The 22,869-nt window shown below is 33.5% G+C and overlaps 1 protein-coding gene across 8 annotated transcripts in view; it reads left to right on the forward strand.

The window, feature by feature from the left end:
- The window catches only part of C7H8orf34 (chromosome 7 C8orf34 homolog), a 499,329-nt gene that overhangs the window by 368,280 nt on the left and 108,180 nt on the right, over window positions 1–22,869 (forward strand). For 4 of the 8 annotated variants that reach the window (XM_078017141.1, XM_078017138.1, XM_078017137.1 and 1 more), the window contains one exon: window positions 17,509–20,269. The exons of 1 other annotated variant lie outside the window; for it this stretch is intronic. In XM_078017141.1, the coding sequence (XP_077873267.1) occupies window positions 17,509–17,588 (80 nt within the window). In that variant the 3' untranslated portion in view covers window positions 17,589–20,269. Of the gene's footprint in view, window positions 1–17,508; window positions 20,270–22,869 lie in introns of those variants that run through there. 3 more of the 8 variants (XM_021724883.3, XM_021724884.3, XM_040294028.2) reach the window with 3 other exon arrangements.

The following is a 22,869-nucleotide window of genomic DNA, read 5'->3' on the forward strand; positions in this document are numbered from 1 at the left end:
GTTTAGTGCCTTGCTTTTTGCTGAGGCTGACTTTGAACTCAAAATCCTCCTGTCTCAGACTCCCAAACCACTGGGATCACAGGCGTGCATTACCGTGCCCAGACATCTTTGATGATTCTTGCAAGTATTTCAATTATTTTTGTAATGGAAATCAAATACACCTCATCACTCAGTCCTTTTAAATTTTTTTTTTTAATTTTCAGACAGGAGTTTCTGAGGCTGGTCTCAAACCTGTTGGTTCAAGGACCACTTCGACTTGGTCCTCCTACCTCAGCCTCCTGAGTCTTTGGGATTACATGGGTGCACCACGGTGTCTGGCTTCTAATTGCTTCTATTAGGAGGCTTTCAGAGGCCCCTACACCAACATTCCAGAGATGCTTCTCCTTTCTTATTTTCTTTATTTGTCAGCCTGGTTTCCTTTTTGTCTGAGAAGGAGAGCGAGTGTGAAATTTTCATAATGGGGTATTAGAATCAGACAGTAGCCACTTCTCTGAGTCCTAGTTGCATGAAAATCTATTAAAAATAATTGTGGTAAAGTAAGTTTAAGGTAATTCTACATATTCCTATATGTGAAGGACTCTCAACTATAAGACATTGACATTGATAAAATGACAGCTTTTCAAGAGGAACAAAGCAACTGTATAATTTTAAATAAACAGGTCAAGTATAATCAGCATCTTGGCCACTGTTGGACTTGAGGAAGTGCTATTGAGACTCTTCTAAAATATTCATGCAATAAAATCACCTAGTAGTCCTGTACATGGTAGCAAGATCTGCTGGACTATGCATAGCCTAATGTTTTTGCATATTTATTTGAACTCTTTGCAGAATAAGGTTAACTTCTACTTTCAGAATATCTATGGTTGACAGAATCTCAAGTTCTGGAAGAATAAGTGCTCTGAACTTTTAAGCTGTGCTAAACTAGTCTAATCTCTCAATCTTATGTCTCTCCATTAATTAACTATGGGGCAATTGAGTTCCAAGAGACTGCATGCTTGTTCATGCCACCTAGTGAGCAGCAGAGGCAGAACTAGAACCAAGATCTTCTAATTAGACCTAGTACTATTACCCCCATTGCACCATCCCCAATCATGGCCACCCCCACTCCTATTACCAAGGAGTGACACAGTTTATGCCGTGTTTCTTGGGAGCAGAAAGGTGTGGGGCATAACTGGAGCTACAGGATGCCATTGTCTTCAGACTATGATATGGCTTTTCACCTTGAAGAAAAAGCTTTCATCTTTTAACCTAACCTCAGATAATTTCTTCTCAGGTTGTCTTCTAGGATTTATATTTAAGGTGTGCATGTGATAGTGGTATTAAGGTATCACTGCTGATTATGTCCCTAGCTCCAAACTGAGGCTCTGATGTGTTATTAAAAAATATGAAGGGGAGCAGTGGACCATATAGAATAAATATGAAAATGAGTTCATGGCTAATTAGCTTGGGCAGGACTCAGAGCCTCAGGAGACTTGGACATCTCTGGATTTTAATAGTATTAGGATTATGGTATCAGAAATAAGGATTTGGCTATACGTATCCCAGGAAGTGAAAGAGGACTTTGTTACTTCTTCAGCTTGCTTACCCTCCAATACACATATTTGTAGAGAAAAGACATGCACTGGAAACAACAAAGAATAGGATAATAGCAATAGAATAAAACAACACCAAGATGATGATAAAGATGCACTCTCAAAGTCAAAATGACAAAACCATAAAAGCAAACTGTAGTGGGTTCTTTTGGAAACTCAAAAGAAATCTTGATTCTACTTTAATCCCATTTTTTGATGTCAATTTTCTATGAACTTTAGAAAATTCTAAAGCATAGAAGACAATGAATCCTCTAAATTAGATATATCTGACATTTGCAGTTCAATATCTGTAATTATCATAAGTGCTTCAGGATTGATCTTTAACCAATAAATGCCCATCGACATAATTACTCTTAATTATCTATTAAAAGTAAGCTAATCCAATGACAAATTGCAATTTTCTATTGTAATACCAATTATTGAGAATTATTTTGGTTACAAATAAATTTTTGTAATTTCTAGAGGGCAAATACCTGTGAACCATTCATGGGTATTCTTGCATTGACATAGTTCCCATGATTGTGATAAAACTCTGATAATATAAAAGGTTCAATTGATTCCTAAGGCCCTCAATAATTAAAAAGGGTAACATTTAATAATGTGTAAAGTTTAATCTCATCAAATAAACTATTACTAAATTTAATGGAAAAATGTGTCATGTTGCTCAGCAGTATGTAGGATTACATGCTTCAGAGTCCCTGCTTTGTTTATTAAACTTCTTTGTCATGTGTAACAGTTGTCAGAAAATTTCATAGAGGGCATTGGATAGGCTGTGCTTGAATAAGACAGCTTAAATTTTATTTTGCAATGCAATTTTATTTTGGATTAGAGTATTATACAGAGTTGAATTCTTTAACACTGAAAATGGAAGATGTAGGGTCCATTTTTTTTGGTTTTTGTTTTTAAAGAAATCAAAGATATAAATGAGTAGCACATGTTTTTAATCCTTTCACTAAACACTTTGTCTTGGAGTATTCTTATATTTGTTCTAGGTGTGGCCTGAAATTTAAAAATAAAACAATAAAAATAAAATGAAAGAAAGTCTAGTTCATTTTCTTGGCCCTGGATGAATATAATTTGGGGGCAGCATTATGTCAGATGGAGTGTATCTTTCACAAATGAGAAGAATGTATTAGATAGTTGCAAGTAAATCTGAATTGTTTATCTCTATGGATATTTTTGTGTGTTTATCTTTAGTCATTGAAAAAAAAACGTATCAGCCAAAAAGTTTCATGATTTCCTTTGGCTCTTTTTGCAGCATTCACCTACTTCACCATCACAAATTACAATGAACTTGGAAAAATTGTCCCAATTCAGAAATTTAGTTAAGACTATCCAACATAAACCCATATGCGCTATTGGTCAGATTATTTCCTTAGAACAATTATATTTGTGAATCTAAAAAAGTATATATATGTAATGTATGTATTATTGAAAGATCAGCTCGGTAATTCCCACAACACAAGTATTGGCTACCATGTGCTGCACTCCGTAGCATGGGATTTATGAAGATAAGTAATCTATCATCTCTTTTGGCTATCAAGTCACAAAGAATTTCATAAATACCTGAAGCAATCGTCATACTATTTTTTGTGTGTGTACATGTGTGGGGTTCATAAGATTGAATCGAGGGCCTTGCTCATGTTAGGCAAGCACTCTACCATTGAGCTCTATCCCTGTCCCTTTTTACATTTTTATTTTGAGACAGGGTCTTGCTGAGCTGCCCAGAAATGACCTTGAATTTATGATCCGCTGACCTCAGCCTCCTGTGTAGCTGGGATTACAGGTGTGCACCATAGCACCAGGCTAGTCATATTATTTTCTTAGTCATACTATTTTTTTAAAGGAGCTATCATGTTGGAGGGACTTTGATGAAGAAAGTAGGGATGAGTAGGATCTCAAAGAGTAGGGAAAAGCCAAAAGTAGCAAGAATAACAGCATGGGAAAGCCTACAAAGAGAGGAAGAGCATCATTATTATTGATGGCCAGAGAACATGGCAGTTGTATTGTTTGAAAGAGACGTCAGATAAAGAAGATTAGAGAGAAGTCTGTCTGGAAATTTGGGTCTTGAGAAGAACAGAGAAAGTCTAGCACTACATAACTTCATGACAACTTATCTCAAAAAGGGCTGGGGCTGTAACTCGGTGGTAGAGGGATTACCTAAGATGTGGGAAGTCCTAGGTAAAATCCCCAGTGCCACAAAAACAAAGATTGAGCCCTTATCTGAAGTCCTGAGGTATACGTGGCTTCCTATGAAGGGATGTAACTGTTTTCTCACCATGTATGTAGTCTCACAGACTCACACCATTTCAAAGATGGGCAACATCTTTTAATTTTAAAAGTGAGGAGACTAAAGCCCAAAGAATGGCAGCAACTTTTCATACCTCTTTAGCAAGTTATTTGACCAGAGCTCAGAAATACAGGAAATTCTGTAGAAGTTAGCACACTCTGCTTTCTACTCTGGTTGGCTTGGTTTTGGATTCTGTATTCATATTACAGGCCCAAAATTAAGAATTTGAATTGGATCTCTTTAACTGAGAAGTAAGTATGCATCCAGAGGAGGAATATTTAAGAAATTGGCCATGAGGCAGTGTTTATACATTTTTTTCTCCTAGTATAGATTTCCCTGTAGATTTAGTTCTAATTCTTGGGGGAAAAAAAAAAAGGTGGTGTTTTGAAATAGATTTCTGCTTTTGTTAAAAGTCTACATCTGGGCTTAACTTCCTAACTAAGGCTGCATTTTGAAAGGACGCTAAGGGATTATTCATTTCTGTATAGCAATATTTAAAGGCAAGATGCTGGATGTATCTGCAGACATGCTTTGTTTGGTTAGATCAATATTTTAAACATGAAAATAAATTTAATATTTACAAATTGGGAAATCCCAAGTTTAAAAAATATCAGATAATATTCTCTTTGCGAAACAAAAGATACAGCAATACCAGGTTTGCATTTCCTCATAACAACACTTAGTGTGAGCTGAGCAGCAGCCTTTGGTGATGAGCACAGGACAGTTTGCCTTGGTTCGTACCAATTGCCAGTCTCCTCCATGTAGTTTGCTTCTCATTTGCACTCACTTCTCCATTTCTACACTGCTCAGGATAGAAGGTTGTGGCTCCTCAGTCTGATTCAAGTAGTGAACCAACATTATCTCCCTCTAGCTGCCCAACATTTTTCAATTCACCTTGTCACGTTGCCTAAACTAGAATGAAGAGTCAAATTTGTGTAATGGAAAGAGGAGTGATGTTTTTTTTGATTTGGAGGAGACATGTTATAAAATCAGAAAAATAATAAGTAACAAGTAGAAAATGCCCATAATTTCATCACTCAAAAATTGTTCATTTTGCTATTTTATCCCCCGGTCATTTTTTAAAGAATTATCATACACCCTCTTTTTCTCTCATAGGCATGTGCACACCTACACACACACACACACACACACAGGATCATCTATATAATAATGTTTGAGGATATATACTCTAAATTGAGTTTCATAATAAGGCTTTAACATTATAGTTTAAATATTTTCCACATTGTCAAATATTACTTTATAATATGTTGTGAAAAAATAAGTGCATAGCATTTTATTATCTGTATATACCATGATTTGATGACTTTACTCTTTTTATGGCTCATACTGATATTTAAATTATTTTAAATGAAACTGGGAGGATTATCTTTGCTAATTCATCTTTATAAATACTTACAATAAATATCTTAAGCTTATTAGATTAAACTTGAAAATTCAAATAAAATGAACAACTCTATGAAAAAATACAGTTTGCCAAAACTGACAAAAGAGGAAATAGAAAATCTGAATAATTTAATTTTAGAAAATTAGATCCATGATTAAAAATCTTCACATGAGTGCTAGGATTGTGGATCAGTGACAGAGTGCTTGCCTCACACATATGAGGTGCTGGGTTTGATCCTCAGCACCAGATAAAAATAAATAAATAAAATAAGATATTGTGTCCATCTACAACTAAAACAATATTTTTTAAAATTTCACATGAAAAACACTTCAGGATCATATGGCTCTATCACTGAAGTCTTCTAACATATGAAAATAATTTCCATGTTAAACAAAAACTTCCAGAGAATCAAGGAGAAAACATTACCCACATCACTTTATGAGAGTTGCTAATTTTTAATACAATATATAACAAAGGCATTACAAAAAATAAAAGAAAACAGCATAGAAAATAAGCCAACTGATTTGTGAACATAGACATAAAAATCCTAAACAAATTGGTACTCAAACAAATACTACCCATATATAAAGGATAATACCTGAAAATGTTGTGTTTATTGCAGAAATGCTATATTTGATTATTTTTTTAAAATTATCAGTGGAATTAACCAGAGTAACATGATAAATAAGAAAAATATCAAAAATGCATAAAATTATTAGATAAAATTGACATCTATTTATGATTTTAAAAACTAAATGGGTTTGGAACATAAGAATTCATTAATCTTAAAATAAAATCTATTTACGAAAAGTCCTACAGCAAGTATCATACTTGATGCAATATTTAAAAAGTTTTTCCTCTTTTAGATCAATAAGGAGACCAAAACTTCCACTTGAACTAGGAAAATATAAATTAAATTGCTTAAATAATTATTGAAGTCTTGTCACAATATACAGAGAAGCAAGGAGATACTTACCTATAAAAGATAGTGGTTATAGTTTTGCAGATAGTGGTAAGTGGGAGAAGAGCTTCTAGGATTGGCAGTGTTCTGTTTCTCACCCCAAATGATTAATAATGGATATTTACTTTTTTTAACCGAATTACACTTTTTTTGGTACTTTTTGCATGCATATCCTTTTTCACAATTTTAAAAATAGTGTTGAAATGTTTTTGATTTTCTAATTGTTTATAATACTGTGTTTTGTGTTGCTTATGAACATGGAATAAAAACATTTCTGTGTAGAGAATTCTATTTGGTAGTTCATGAACAGTTCATTCTGTCAAATGACAATTGTTTTCTTCAAAATCATTGATAACATCTTCAGTGGATCTTCAGTGGCACTGAATCTAATTTCTGAAATAGTTGCAATCTAGCGGAAACATTATCTTTGACTCCATTACAAATCAATTTCGCTCAGCTTTATGAAGCCATTTTTCTCATTTAAAACCAGATGTATTGAAACTTCACAATTAAGAATGAAATTTTCTGTCTTCAAACTTGAAATTGGTTCATATATGTTCATCTTTTAACTTTACTTAAAATATTCTTGCAGACCTATACTTGTTCTTGCCAGTTTTGTACTTCTCATAGCCTCTTGGGTAAAAATTATTGCTTAGGTACTACAGAATATGCTTTTATGAAGCAAATCAAATACAAGACTCTTAGAGGTATTGTTGAGGAAGTACAATACTATTTTTTACCAGCTAATATATTAAAGCCACATAGAGGGCGGGAAAAAAATGGAGTCATGTTTGAGATAATTTGTCTAATAAACTTCAATATTAACCTTCAACTGAGAGACAAACTAGATATTTGCCACATTTTTTAAATTAGTGCATTATAATTGCACACATAATGGTGGGATTTTTTTGTTACTTATTTGTACGTGAACCTAATATAACAGTAAAATTGAGACAAAGCAGATTAAGATGAGGGAAGGAACCCAGCAGAACAAATATCTGGGAATTTACCCTTTTCCATTCCTTCTATCTTAAGTGGGGCTTCTTATTGGCAAAACCTACATAGAAGTAGAGGTCTTGGACGTTTCATTGATATAAATCATGAACCTGAAGCCATTGTGGCAGAGAGCTGAGTTTTGAAAAAAAAGAGTATATTGGGCAGGGAAATAGTAGCTTAAGACAGATGCTTGTCTATCTGATTCTCTATCTTTCTTCATTTCTGATATTTGGGCTTAAAGTTTAAATGTTTTCTCTAGTTCATTTCTCCCGCCTTCTATCCTGCATTTATTTTGTTTGTAGAACAAGCTCTGCCTACATGGTTTAAATTATCTGAAGTGTGTTAAGACTTCCTTGATAATCAGCTTATGATTAGTTTTGGACAACTGTTTTGAAGCACCCAATTCTTGAAACAAGCAAACAAACAAAAAGCAACTTATATTCTGTTGTTGGGTATAGTTTTCTTTATATATCTATGATGTGGATTTGGATGATTGTGTTAAGTGTTCCATTTGCTTACTGAATATTTTGGAGAGTATTGTTATATTCATCACCAAGAGATGAATGTTCAAACCTTCTATTGTGATTATGCATTTGACTATTTTTCTTTGTAGTTATGTTAATTTATGTTTTTTAAAATTTGAAGTTATGTTATTAGCCTTATACAAATTTAGAAATATATCTTCACAATTAATTGGAACATTGATCATTATGAAATATTCTTTCTTATCCCTTACAATTAGTTCCCATTAAATTGCACATTATGTGACATTATTATGACAGTTTTCTTCTGATTGGTGTTTATGTAGTAGGGTTTTCCATTCTCTAACTTTTCAGAATTTCTATATTCACATATATCAGACACATTTCTTCAAAACAATGTCTAATTAGATTATTTAAAAAATCAATTGTAACATATATTAAAATTTAACTCATTTATGAATTTATGTGACTTAAGTATTGTTAACGTTAATGTGTTAGTTTTCCATCACTATTACAAAATACCTGAGATAATCCACTTATAAAAAGAAAGATTTATTTTGGCTCACAGTTTTGGAGGTTCCACTTCATGATGAATTGGCCATATTGCTTTTGGGCTTGTGGCAAGGTAGCATCACATCAGGGTGGGTTCCTGTGACAGAGTAAAACCACTCATCTCCTAGCCAAGCAGCAAAAGAGAGGAAAAAGGAGGAGACCAGGGTCCTACAGTCTACTTCATGGTATGCCTCCAGTGTCATAAGGACCTTCTCCCACCAGGTCCCACCTCTAAAAGTTCCACCACCTCCTTATAGTGCTACCCTGGGGATTAATCCTTTAGCATATGGGTTAATAGGTGACATTTAACATGCAAATCATAGAAGGTTGGGTGTAAATTTACCATCTGAGTTTGTACCTCATTCCCCCCTCTAAGCTGTGTTACCACCTGCCTCCTTCATTGGATTATCTTTTTATGATTATTCGTTTATTCTCTATTACCTTAAAGGTTATACACATTTTAAACATTCTTTCATTCTCAATTCTTGAGATTTTAGGTTGTACTATTTACTTAACAAATTTCATGTTAATTGACCTTTTGTGTTTTTCCCTTAAAACATTTTAACTTCTATATCTCTATTCTGAGTTGTACACAAATGCTGGCACGAATTTAAATTCTCTGTATATTTTAAAAACCACAAGGCTTTATTATTCTCGTAATAACAATTGCCAATCTTTGTTTATGTTTTATTCTATTTGTTGCTACTCATGCTTTCCCTGTATCTCTAAGACTGAATTTGGATTTCCTTTCTTTTTGCCTAGAGAACCCCAATTAATTTTTTTCTTAGTTTGTAATTACAGGTGGTACATTGTGTTTGTTGAGCATTTATTTATTTCTTCTTTATTCTTGAAGGATGTGTTCATGGAGTATAAATATTAAGAAAGTTTTTTTGTTAATTTAGGCAATTTCAAAGATAGTCCATCATCTTGAGAAATCAATTGTCAGATTACAATTACTTCTTCAAATACTTTTGAGATTTTCAAGTCATCTTTTATTTTTGTAGCTTTACTGTGATGAGTGTAACTATGACTAAGCTCAGTTTATTTAACATTAAGTTCTTTGTATTGAGGTTGGGTGATTAGCTTTAATATCTTTGGTAGCTTTGGATTGTTCCCTTATTCTCTCTCATTCTCCTAACTCCCCTTTCTCTCTCTTCATTTATTTGCCTTCTCTTCCATTCAACTATTGCTACATAACTAATCACCCCAAACCTTAGGTGTTTAAACAAAAATCATTTATTTAGTTCACATATCTGTAATTTAAGCATGGCTTAGCAAGGAAGGCTTGTAAATTTTTCATGAAGTGTGAGCTAGATAATATAATTGGTTTTGAGGATATACTTACAACATGGTTTACTTACATGTATAAGTAAGTTTTAGTTGTTGGCTAAAAGTCCATTCATGGTAAAAGACCAAAGACTTTGATTTCTCCGATGGTGGATCTTTGCTTATTCACTTCTCCATGAACTATTTGGGATTTTCATGTTGTTATAGAAGAATTATAAGAATGAGTGTCTCAAAAGACAGAAAGTAGAAAATCCTGCATTTGTTGAAACTTGAACTTGGAAACTCACAGTATTGTTTATGCCATTTGTTGGTCAAGTGGCACCAATAACAGATTAAAGGTCAGTGCATGCAATTCCACCACTTGGAAGAAATTTTAAAAAAATGGGTGTTACATTTTAAAATTATCATAGCCTCCAGTTATGCATATATTAAGACTTCATGTAAAATACATCTCTTCACATCCCTTTTTTTTCCATCTGTTCATTTATGACTGTAAGATTCTGGGTATCTTGATTAAACTTCTTTATTATTTCTCTTTTTAACTATATGTTGATTTGTGAATTTGTGTTATTGTATTTTTTTGTTTTGTCATTTTTATGTAATTCATTTTTAGATTTTAGTACTTCTAAAAAATTTAGATATTGTCTTTAATTTTCTCATTGCATCTATGGTCATCTTATAAAATACTTTTAGGTATTCTCCCAGGATATAAGAATTCAAAGTAACTTTTCATGCTTCTAATTGGTACTTCTACATCCATACCATTGTGGATCTCAACTTCTTTACCCTTTTTCCTCCTAGTTTAGACTGAAGACTTACTTACTCATGACAACAAAACAATAACAACAACAAAAATCAATGTATAGACTATTCTCTCCAGCAGCTGCTATAATTTCCTTTTATTTGAACTAGTATAAAAGCTGATTGGCATAGTCTCAAAAGAGATAGTTGAATATTTGTTATTTGGATCTGGCAAGAAATAGTATTCTGAAGAAAAGACATGTGTCTGAGGAAACTACTTGTGTAGGTACAATAGAAAGGATATATGAAGATAGAATGCTATTATTTATCTCCCTCTTAATGGAGGGGTACTGGAAACCTTCAGGGAAACTATAAATCTACAGGATAGAAACTGTACTGCCTCAGATCCATGCTGCTAGATGAGTAGACACACAACAACATGACAAAACAAGGGAACAAATTGTCCCAAACAAATCAAGATGCTCCAGCAATAGAATCCATTGATACCAGAGTGGAGGAAAATTCAGAGAAAGAGTTTAGAATGTACACAAACTCATCTACAAGGTAAAGGATTATGTAAGGAGTGAAATCAGAAAATACAGGAGGTGAAAGATCACTTCAATAAAGTGATAGAGATTCTGAAAAGAAATCAAGCAGAAACCCTAAAAACGAACGAATCAATAAACAAAAATTCAATGGAAAGCATGACCAACAGATTAGACCTCTTGAAAGACAGAACTTCAGGACAGATTACTTTTAGTCTTGAAAACAAAGCCATTTATGAGGAAAAGATGTTAAAAAATATGTTAAGAAACCATTAACAGAACTTCCAAGAAATACGGTATAACATTTTAAAAAAAAACAAATTTAAGTTTTATTGAGATATGTGAAGGTAGGGAGATACAAACCAAAGGAATGCAAAATCTCTTCAATGAAATTATATCAGAAAATTTCCCAAACCTAAAGAATGAAATGGAAAATCAAATACTAGAGGCATGAAGGAGCCTGAATATATAAAATTACAACAGACCCACACCAAGTAACATTATTATAAAAATGCCTAACATACAGAGTGCTAACATAAAGGCTGCCAGAGAAAAACCTCAGATTATGTTTAGGCAGAAACCAATTTGAATCTCATTTGATTTCTCAACCGACCACCTTCAAAGCTAGGAGGGCTTCGAATGAATAATGTATATCAAACTCTGAAAGAAAATGGATGCTAACCTAGAATACTATACTCAGGAAAATTAAGCTTCAGATTTGAAAATGAAGCAAAAAATATATGATTAAGCAAAAGTTAAAAAGAATTCACAACTAGGAAGCCTGCACTACAGAACATTCTCAGCAAAACACTTCATGAAGAAGAAAATGAAAATCAAAGTGAAAACCAACAAAGAACAACTACACTGAAGGAACTGTCAATCAAAGGAGAAACTAATTCTAATTAAAAACAAGAAATAAACCAAAAGAACTGGGAAATGCAAATCCTATCTCGATAATAACTTTGAATGTAAGTGGCCTAAACTCATCAATCGAAAGACAGAGTGGCAGGTTGGATTAAAAAACAATGCACAACAATGTGCTGTCTTCAAGAAACTTATTTCATAGGCAAAGTCATCCACAGACTGAAGGTGAAAGGATAAGAAAAAAACATGTCAATAATATGGACTCTGTAAACAAGCAGGGGTTTCCATCCTCATATCAGATAAAGTGGATTTCAACCAAAATTGATCAGAAGGGACAAAGAAAGACATCTCACACTGCTTAAGGGAATTATATATCAATAAGAGATAGCAATCATAAATATTCATGCCTCCCAAATGGCGCATCTATGTACATCAAACACTCCCTTCTCAATTCCAAGAATCAAATCAGCCACAACACAATAATACTGGGTGACTTAAGCACACCTTTCTGACTACTATAAATATCTTCCAAACAAGAACTAAATAAACTATAGAACTAAATAATACAATCAATAATTTAGACTTAACAGACATATGTAGAGTCTTCTGTCCATCAATGTTTGAAAACACACTTTTTTTTTTTCAGCAGCACTCGGATCCTTCTCCAAAATAGCCCATATCTTAGGCCACAAAGCAACTCTTAGCACTTCTGCCTTCTGTCAGATCATAATGGAACGAAATTAGAAATCAATGATAAAATTAAAAAATAGAAGCTATGCTAACACCTGGAGAATAAATAGTACACTATTGAATGATGACTGGATCGGGGATGAAATTAAAAAAAATACTTAGAGGTAAATGACAATAGTGAAACAACATATCAAAATCTCTGGGATACTATGAAGACAGTTCTAAGGGGAAAGTTCATTGTCCCTCAGCAACGGTGAGGGACAAGGCAACTCAGTGAGACCCTGTCTCTAAATAAAAATTCAAAATTTGGCTAGGGATGTGGCTTAGTGGTTGAGTGCCCCTGTGTTCAATCCCTGGTGCCCTACCCCCCACACCCCCCAAAAAAGAAAGAAAATCTACAAATAAATATCCTAACATTATATCCCAAAGCACTAGAAAAAGAGCAAATCAACACCCAAAGCAGTAGAAGACAGGAAATAATTAAAGTCAAAATTGAAATCAATGAAATTGAAACAAAATAAACAATTCAAAAAATCAACAAAACAAGAAGTTGATTCTTTGAGAAAATAAACAGAACTGATAAACTCTTGGCCATACTAATGAAGAAAAAGAGAGAAGAAACTCAATTTACTAATATTCATGATGAAAAAAGAAATATCTTGACACTACTGAAATACAGATGATAAGCAGGACCTATTTTGAAAATTTATACTCCAATAAAATAGAAAATCCTGAAAACATCAACAAATTTTTAGAGACTTATGACTTACCCGAGTTTAATCAGGAGGACATACACAATTTAGATAGATCAATTTCAAGCAATGAAATAGAAGATGCCATCAAAAGCCAACCATAGGACCAGACAGATTCTCAGCAGAGTTCTACCAGATATTCAAAGAAATATTGACACCAATATTCTTTAAATTATTCTACGAAATAGAAAAGGAGGATACCCTTCCAAACTCATTGTATGAAGCTAGTATCACTGTAATCCCCAAATCAGACAAAGGCACATTAAGGAAAAAAAAAAAAACTTTAGACCAATATCCCTGATGAACATAGATGTAAAAATTATCAATAAAGTTCTGGCAAATCACATACAAAAACATATTAAAATATAGCGTAGCATGATCAAGATCATGATCTCAGAGATGCAAGGTTGTTTCAACATACGGATATCAATAAACATAATTCATCACATAAATAGACTTAAAAACAAGAATCATATAATTATCTCAATATATTCAGAAAAAGCATCTGACAAAATATAGCATCTCTTCATGTTCAAAACACTAGAAAAAATAGGGATAGTAGGAACATATTTCATCATTGTAAAAGCAATATATGTGAAACCCAAGGCGGACATCATTCTAAATGGAGAAAAATTGAAAGCACCCCCCCCAAAACTGGAAGAAGACAACTTTCACAACTTCTATTCAATGCTGCCCTTGAAACTCTAGCCTTAGCAATTAGACAGAAGATTGAAATTAAAAGAAGAAATCAAACTATCCCTATTTGATGACAACATAATTCTATACTAAGGAGACCCAAAAAATTTTACCAAAAAACTCATATATGAATTCAGTAAAGTAGCAGGATATAAAATTAATATCCATAAATCATTGCATTCCTGTATATCAGTGATAAATCAAATGAAAGAGAAATTAGGAAAACTACTTCATTCACAATAGCCTCATAAACAACAACTCCAACTAGGAATCAATCTATCAAAAGAGGTGAAAGACCTCTACAATGAAAACTACAGAACAAGACCTTAAAGGATGAAAAATTGTACCATGTTCTTGAATAGGCAGAATTAATATTGTCAAAATGATCATACTACCAAAAGCACTACACACATTCAATGCAATTTCTTTTAAAATTCCAAATATTGTTCTTCATAGAAATAGAAAAAGCAGTCATGAAATTCACTTGGAAAAGTGAGAGACCCAGAATAACCAAAGCAATCCTTAGCAAGAAGAGTGAAACAGGTGTCATCATAATACCAGATCTTCAACTATACTACAGAACAATAGTAACAAAATGGCATGATTTTGGCACAAAAACAGGTAGGTACATAGACCAGTGGTACAGAATAGAAGACATAGAGACAAACCCACATAAATACAGTTATCTCACATTAGAAAAAGGAGCCAAAAACATACATTGGAGAAAATATAGCCTCTTCAACAAATGGGTGCTGGGAAAACTGGAAACCATATATAGCAAAATGAAATTAAAACCCTATCTCTCAACTGGCACAAAACTCCACTCTAAGTTGATCAAGGACTTAGTCATTAGACCAGAGACCTTGCACCTAAATAGAAGAAAAAGTAGACCCAAATCTTGTGAAGATAGAATGAAAGGTCTAAGCATGGGACTGCAAAAGTATGGCATAATAAATCTTCCTAACTGAAAGAATAGTTAGCATATATTCTAATAGAAGCCTAATTTAGTAATAAATTGGGAAAATTGTCACCAAGTCTAAAATACAACCACAAAATCTATTTGGAGGATATATTAGGAATTAAAATGTCATTGTCTCATAAATTAAGATTTTTTTAAAATTATATGAATATTTAAAGGAGGAGACAATAGAAGAAGATTGGTATTTATTAAATGTTTTTGTTATGCACCTGGTGTAGGTACTATTACTCTGATTTTATAAAGTGTGATTTGTTAAATATTCTTTTCCAAGAATACACAGTAGATACCATTTATATTCTACCTAATAAGTTCCTATTATCTACTCTGAAATTTTATTACATCTCTAAAAACTAAAAATATATGGGTGGAAGGGATGTGTTTATAGGTAGCATCAAGGGAGGAATTATTTTACTGGGTACTGAAAGAGTATGTATCATAAAGAAAACACTCAAAACAAGAGAAAAAGGAAGAGCAGCATAGAAAGAAACTGAAGCAGTGATACATTTGGATAGGAAATCTGCTTTTAATAGAAACTTCAACTTGATTTAGTTATATTTACACTGTGTTCCAAATTACTATCTACAAGCAAAGTCATCCAGAAAATTAAGGGAGGCATTTTGATAAACATAAAAATTAAAATTTTGACATAATAAAATAAATAGCATTTAGTAATTACATTAAGCATGTATTCAATCCCATAGTAAGCTATTAAAAGTAGAACAACTGTTCAAAGCACGCTGCCAAGTTTCTTTAAAATGACTTGTTTTGAAATGTTGACTAAATATCATAGAACTGTATATCATCGTTAGTATAATTAAACATTTTTTCAGACCAAAAACATAGCTTTTCTTTTTATTCTGAAACATAAATTATATGTGACTTTCTCCTTCATATTGGGACATGGAGGATTACCCATTTGTTAACATTTAAAATGAGTATTAATGTTTCTACTACTTATATAAGGCTTTTAGTTTATACATTGCTTGTAACTATTTAAGAATCAATCTATTAAGAAAAATTCAGTTTTAGTATTCCTATTTCACATTATAAGTGTTTAACAAATATTTATTTCATAGATATTTATGCATTGGCTCTTTACTTAGTAAATATTTAATAAATGATTAAATTCAGTTCAGATTTGTTGAGCCTGAGTCTTCATCTTTGTCTCCTGATTACTCTGGGAGGCCATAACATCTACAAATATACACACATGCACATAATAAGGGGTTTACCAACACACACTACAAAACAGGACATGTTCAGTGATATGTTGTATATTTAACCTGCTATTGCTCTAGAGTAGTGGAAGTTCCATCAGGATGGCAATGACCATGATGCATTAACATAGGATTTACCTCAATCCCTACACACGCATTTCTGATTAATTGTCATAGTTGATTTCTGTTTTTCACAGAAAAACAGTGGAAACCGTTCCTATAACATAATCCTTAAGAAAAAAAAATTGAGTGTTCTAATCTGTATTTCCAAACCTGATACTACTCTCTTACTTGTTTATCTCCTTCTAAAGCTGCTTCATTTATTACATCCTTATACATGTGAGAAGGAAAGGGCTACCACCATTGCAGGGAGCACTACTTCAAAACAGGGATTCATTATCAGGCTGGATGCCCCCACTGCCAAGTCAATATCCAAGGAAGAGCTTTATTATGATAAGTATGAAACAACAGACTAAATCAAATCTTACTCTAGTTGAAGCTGCGATCACCAACAGAAGCTTTACAGAATTTCTGAAAATGAGTTTTATATGAAAATCTTTTATCAAATCAAATAATTTTGGTGACAATCAGGTTAAATAGATTTTTTTTATTACTAGGACTTTCTAGGAGTTTTTGATACACTTTTGTATAGTTTGATTCTCCAAAAAAGCAGATGTAGTAAGTTGTTGTCTAAAATTCTTTGACTAACTATTTGTTTGTAGACCATCTATTTTAATATCTATGTTCTAGTGTATCTAGAATTAATTTTTGAACATTTGAAATTGCTTATCTCTTTGATCTTCTTAGTTTGTCTGTTGTTACCCTTAATTTGACACTTCTTTTGAACTAGAATATTCATGCCACATTATCCTCTAAGTGCTACTTTTCCCTTCCTTCAAAGTAGCCTCCTTTCCTGAATGTTCTTCTGCTGAAGGACTGCATTAAAAGGAATTAAGTTTAGCATGTAATATTATACACACAGCATTATAAATATGGTATATGTGTGTATATATATACACTATCTCATGTAAATCATATAGCATCATGATAATGGTAGAATTTATAAATTTTATGATATCACAATATGGAATGTGTAGACATCCAGTATTAAATAAGCTGTGTTGGGGTGCCTGGCTTTCCTGCCAAACCCAAGCTGGGTGTCAGAATCATGGATGCAACTTAGAGGATGTCTTCCCACAGTACACATCTGTAACAAAAACACTCTATTTATTTCAAAAATCGATAAAAATTTAAATTGAAAATGACAGAATTGTTGAATGAGAACATACATGCTATTAAAGAGTTAATTGTAATTGAAATTCCTTACATATGGTAAGAGAAGTCCTGATATTAATTTTAATGAGTTAGCACTAGGAATTTGTGAAACCGGCAGGGAATTGTGTTTGAAACATATTTTATCCTGGTCTGGCATGTTACTTTTTTTTCTTTCATTGTGCAGGTTCTGCTGATCTTCTTTGTGTTCCATGCTCTTCTTGTCCTACCCTGGTCTACTCTGGTATGTTTGTTCAGGGCACTTAATATCAATGTCAGGTAATTGTGGGTGCTATCTACAACTGCTCAAAGTTCATATTTTTAAAAACATTCTCCTATTGACTTAATGGGAAAAGATTTTGTGCCAAGGACCCTGCATAATCTTCCTCTCTCTCTCTCTCTCTCTTTCTCTCTCTCTCTCTCTCTCTCTCTCTCTCTCTCTCTCTCTCTCTCTCTCTCTCTCTCTCTCTTGCTCTGTAGGTCTCATGTCCTCATTTAGTCCATATTCTCCTATGCTGTGATGATGGGATGGGGATTTTAAATCCCTTCTCCTTAACAGGAAAATACATTTTAGATAGAGTTGAGCTGAAATACATATCCCTTGGACTGTGCAGATTGTGAACTCTGTCACCATTAAGTATCTCCTAGAGTTACAGCATCTCAGAGCAGTGTCACATCCATGGACAGGAAGCGACCTATGAACTGGATATAGAATCAGCAGTGTCTCTTCTCCACATGTAATAGGACCACAGAATGTAAAAGCTGGAAAGAACTTTCGAATCATCTGCTCCTCTCCTAATCCCACGCTGGTCTCTTCTCTCAGTACACCTACCAAATGGTCATCCAGACTCCACATGAACCTTTGAGTAACGGGAACTTCATTATCTCCCTTAATGCTCATTTATCTTTGTTATTCTCTAGATGATCAGTAACCCATTCAGTCTGTATTAGGAATCACCTACAGAAATAATTTCTGCAATGCATCAGGATTTAGCTTTCAGAATCATAGTATATTCATTGCCATGTAATTTTTAGTAAAACATGAAAAAAGTTTTACTATAAAACATGGGAAAAATTTCACAAAAAAACATGAAAAGCAAATAAAAAGGGAAACTGATAACCAAAAAAACAAACAAACAAACAAACAGATAGTTGATTGAAAAAAATATACCAATCTATATGATGGAAAACTCTGTTCCAATAGGAAGGATGAAATATACAATAGTTGGATATATACATGCATATATATACTTAATCTGATATTAACATATATATTACATATATATGTGCCTTTTAAATAAAAATATTGGGAAAGTTTTCCCAATATTTTTTATTAAAAAGGCAAATCATAAGACAAAGTATTAAATATAACTCATTTTTGGTTCTACATGGTAAATAGAAACAAACACATCATAAATTTACAATTCAGGTTAGTGTCTGGATGGTTACAGACAAAATGCCATCTGTGGTTGTCTCGGTGTGGTATGATAATAGTCCTTTGATCATTAATACTATTTTCATATTAAACTTTAATGCTTAAGTTGTAAAATATGTTCAAATTGTTCTAAAATAAATTACTATCTTATTTTGCTCCAAAATCTGAATCATTATAGCCATCTTCTTCATGGTTCTATCTTTTGGGGTTGTAGACAATACTTGCCTCACTGTAGGTACACCATTATACGGTCCTTTCTTCAGTCTTTCAAGTGTTCTTTGTATGATAAATGGGCACACTGTTCTTCAATCTAAGAACTGTCAATCATTGTTGTGATTACATTTAATAAAAGCCTGCCACCCATCCAGCACCATGCCAAAGAATAGCACATCACCATCATGGGCAACACGGCACCTTTTGTGGTTCTCATGGAAATTTATTAAATTGTGAAGAAGACATATAATGAACAATTATTTACACAAAATGCTGATGATTATGGTGACAGTCATTTGGGTGAGATAAGTGCATGCAGCAGAGAATTCTACCTTCAGTAGTAATGGTAAAGGAGTCAGATAAAAAGAGTTCAGTGGGATTGGTTGGTGTAATAATTCATTCCAGATAGGGAAAAATGCAAAAACAGTCCCATTTTCTTTTTCCTTTCTTTCTTACTTTGCTCACTCTCCTCTGCTAGATAATATTTTTTTGAACAAACTGCCATATGCAAAGTATTCTTTCAAGACTTGTGGGTAATTTGGAGATTGATAGTTTTCTTCATAAATGTTTTAAGGTCTAATTGGTGAATCAGAAATATAAAACATAACTATGACAAAGCAGAAAAAGAGCATCAAACATTCTAAAGAAATGGATACTTTCCCTTGCCACCCTCATCTAATTAGGATTTTATACGTGTACCAGAAGTTTACATACTGAAAGAAAATTATGGTTAATAGAGGTAATACTCTAATGTCAATGTCTTTGTAAATGTTTGTACTGAGTAGAGGAAACCATTAAGTTCCCAAGCTTTCTTTTTAATATGTTGCACTACTGACTTAGTCTTAAATACATTCTTTTTAATTTCATTTCTCCTCTACAGGTCTGTGAAACAAGCAGAAGAAGTTACAAGTGGTCCTTAAAGAAATTACAATTATTCAAATTCTTATGTATAGTCCCAATTTTATTTATTATGTGTAATCATTTACAGAATGGTTATTTTTATAATATCAATAATAAACAATACTATTATAACCAGGGGGTGCCCATGTATGTAATCAGAGAACACTAATCAAGGAATCTGGGGGTGGTCAGGATACCTGCTACCTGTTGACATGGTTAGTGTCCTGGGTTTAGATTACTTTATACATAGTTATTAATATTTGATATATTAAATATTGCCTGATTCAAATAACTTTGCTTAAAATTTTTCTGTATTTTAACTTGTCTAAGGTTTTCTACTTCTTCTATTTTTATAATATCTTCTCATTTTTTAGATTAATAAACATTGTACTTACCCAAATGTGCCAAGATGTGTTATTTAGATCTGTGTGGGGAGGTAGCTGGTGTCATCACCGGCTGTACGTGTCGAGTGCAGCAGTATAAGAGGTGCATTCCCCACTACTGCTCCTTCCATTTTTATTTTCCCATCAGAACAAATAATTGATGTTAACTCAATAAAGCAAATCAATATGGAATGAAATGCATGCTATCAAGGCACATTCAATGAAAATTGTTTGAGAATTTTTGCAATTTTGAATTATTATTATTGAATTACTATTCATTTTAAATTTGTATACTTGCTTTTGGAATGTGATATACATTGATGCTGAATGAATGGATCTAAGTAAATTAATTAAGTATGTCTACTGTCTGTTTTATCTTACTTGTCTCAAACCAAATTTGCTTTCTGGACCATTAAGGCAATAAGGTTGCATTGTTATAAAACTATCTGAATAGCTATCACATGTTAAAGGCCAGAGCATGGCTAACAAATTTAAAAAAACAGAATTCTGATTGTATGAATTGAGTCATATTCCTAAATATAAATAACATCTATTACAAATAATACAATAAATTTTCTTATATTAACTTTTTCTTGTGTATAGAAACTCAAGAGACCAATTTCCCTGAAAGTGTTTTTTTAAGTAGAAACAAATGTAAAACTTAGACAACAGTAAATTTTTGAGCAGAAAAATGGGAAGGCAATATGTGTTTAAGGGATAAGAACCTCCTTATTTAAAAATTCTTACTGTGAAGAATATTTCTTCAAAAATGTTCAATTGAGGGAATATGTTCATTGGAAATATTATTTTTATTAGTGGATTTTAACTATACAGAATAAGGGGCTTCATTGTGGCATATTCTTACATGCAAATAATATACTTTGATCCTATCCACTCCCTCCCCCCATTAAGAAGTACTCTTCTGTTAAAACATATCATCCCTAATACCTTTGTTTAAGGTATTTTTCTCCAACAATCACATGGTGGGTTTGATCCTCCTCTTGTCCATGGACCTTTTTCTGGAGATTCTCATCCCATTAAGTGCCACATGAACTTCAGGAATCAGATCCACCAGGATGTCAGACGATAGAATATATATTGCCAAGGATGCTGTCAAAGAGAAACAAAACCAGACCCTAATTAAAGCAGTAAGGACAGATCTTAATCAGAAACCAATTATTGTAATAGGGAAGATGGTCCAGTGTGAGCTGAACTCAACTTCAATTTGTGCAGAGTAATAGTAAGCCTTTTAAGGTAAGAATGAGGGAGTAGAGAGGGGGAATATTGGGGATTTGAGCAGAAACAGGGAAGTGGATATTTATAAAAAGTGTGCAAAGGCAAAGAGGTTTAGTTCATGTGGAATTTACCTAGGTGGCTCATTAGTGCTGATCGAAGATCAATTTCCATTCTCCCTTAGGGCCTGAGAGACATGCCTGCTGGAAAGAACAGTAAATTTTGTTGGCATCCTTGAGCTTTCTTAGGCAGAAACTTAACAGAATTGAACTCATTCATCCCTGGGGTTGCAACCTCATGATGCTATAACCTAGATTCGTATTTATTTGTTCAAGACTTGAGGGGCAGGGGTGGATGAATTCACTTGTGTGGACAGTAGGCAGGTTTTACAGTCAGAGACATGAGGCCTAGTAGAGAAAAGGGCTCAGAGGGCACTAAAATTTGGTGAAAGGGAGACTCTTCATTATCTATACTAACTAGGAATCTCTCTCTCTCTCTAACACACACACACACACACACACACACACACACACACACACACACATCTTTACATTATAATATCTGTCCTCTAATCTTCATCCATACCCTTAATCACTTTCAGAAGCCAAGACCAAGTGAACAGTTAGATCCTAAATCAGAGTACATCTGAGGTTGCTTTCTAATCTTTAGTTTCAAATATCACACATTGAACCTGTGTTCCTTGACATGAAACTTGGCTTCCATTACTCGTATGGTTTTAAAAAACAAACAAATAACAAACAACAACAAAAAAAATCCAAAACCGCTCCAGAGATATAGCAATAGAAGGACTTGAACTCTCACTGCCCCCCCCAAAGGGCTTTTTGAGATAATCTTCAGATTTCCCACCCCAAATCACTACTGTGAACAGATGGCTCTGGGCTTTATGTCATACCATAGCCTTTGCATGTGCCTGACTCAATCATGATAGCCTCTGACCTTCTGGACACGGAGGCCAGACCCTTGTCTTCAAGAGTATCACTGTCTAGTGGGGGAAGCACCCATATGAATATATGATTTTCCAAGTAGTGATAGAGGCTGGGTTGCTATGGAAAAACCGAAGAGCAGTTGTGAACATATCTGGTATCTGAACCTGGAAGAGGGGAGTTGTGGAGAAGATAAGAATTCAGAGAGGCTCCTTGGAAGAGATGATGCCTCAGCTGATTCTGTAAAGTTTAGGTGGAGTCAAAAGGCAGGTAGGACAGCCTGAATGGAAGAACAGAGGAACATCGGAAATCCGAGTGGGCAGAGTGTGCACGGAATGAGTGCATGGTGTTCATCATGGGAGCACTCAGAGTGTGATACGATATGGTAGTCGGTGAGAAATAGGATTGGATAGGGACTTCTTGGGGAAAAATCACAAGTC

The sequence above is a fragment of the Ictidomys tridecemlineatus genome, chromosome 7 (assembly GCF_052094955.1).
Source record: "Ictidomys tridecemlineatus isolate mIctTri1 chromosome 7, mIctTri1.hap1, whole genome shotgun sequence".
Classification (NCBI taxonomy): domain Eukaryota; kingdom Metazoa; phylum Chordata; class Mammalia; order Rodentia; family Sciuridae; genus Ictidomys; species Ictidomys tridecemlineatus.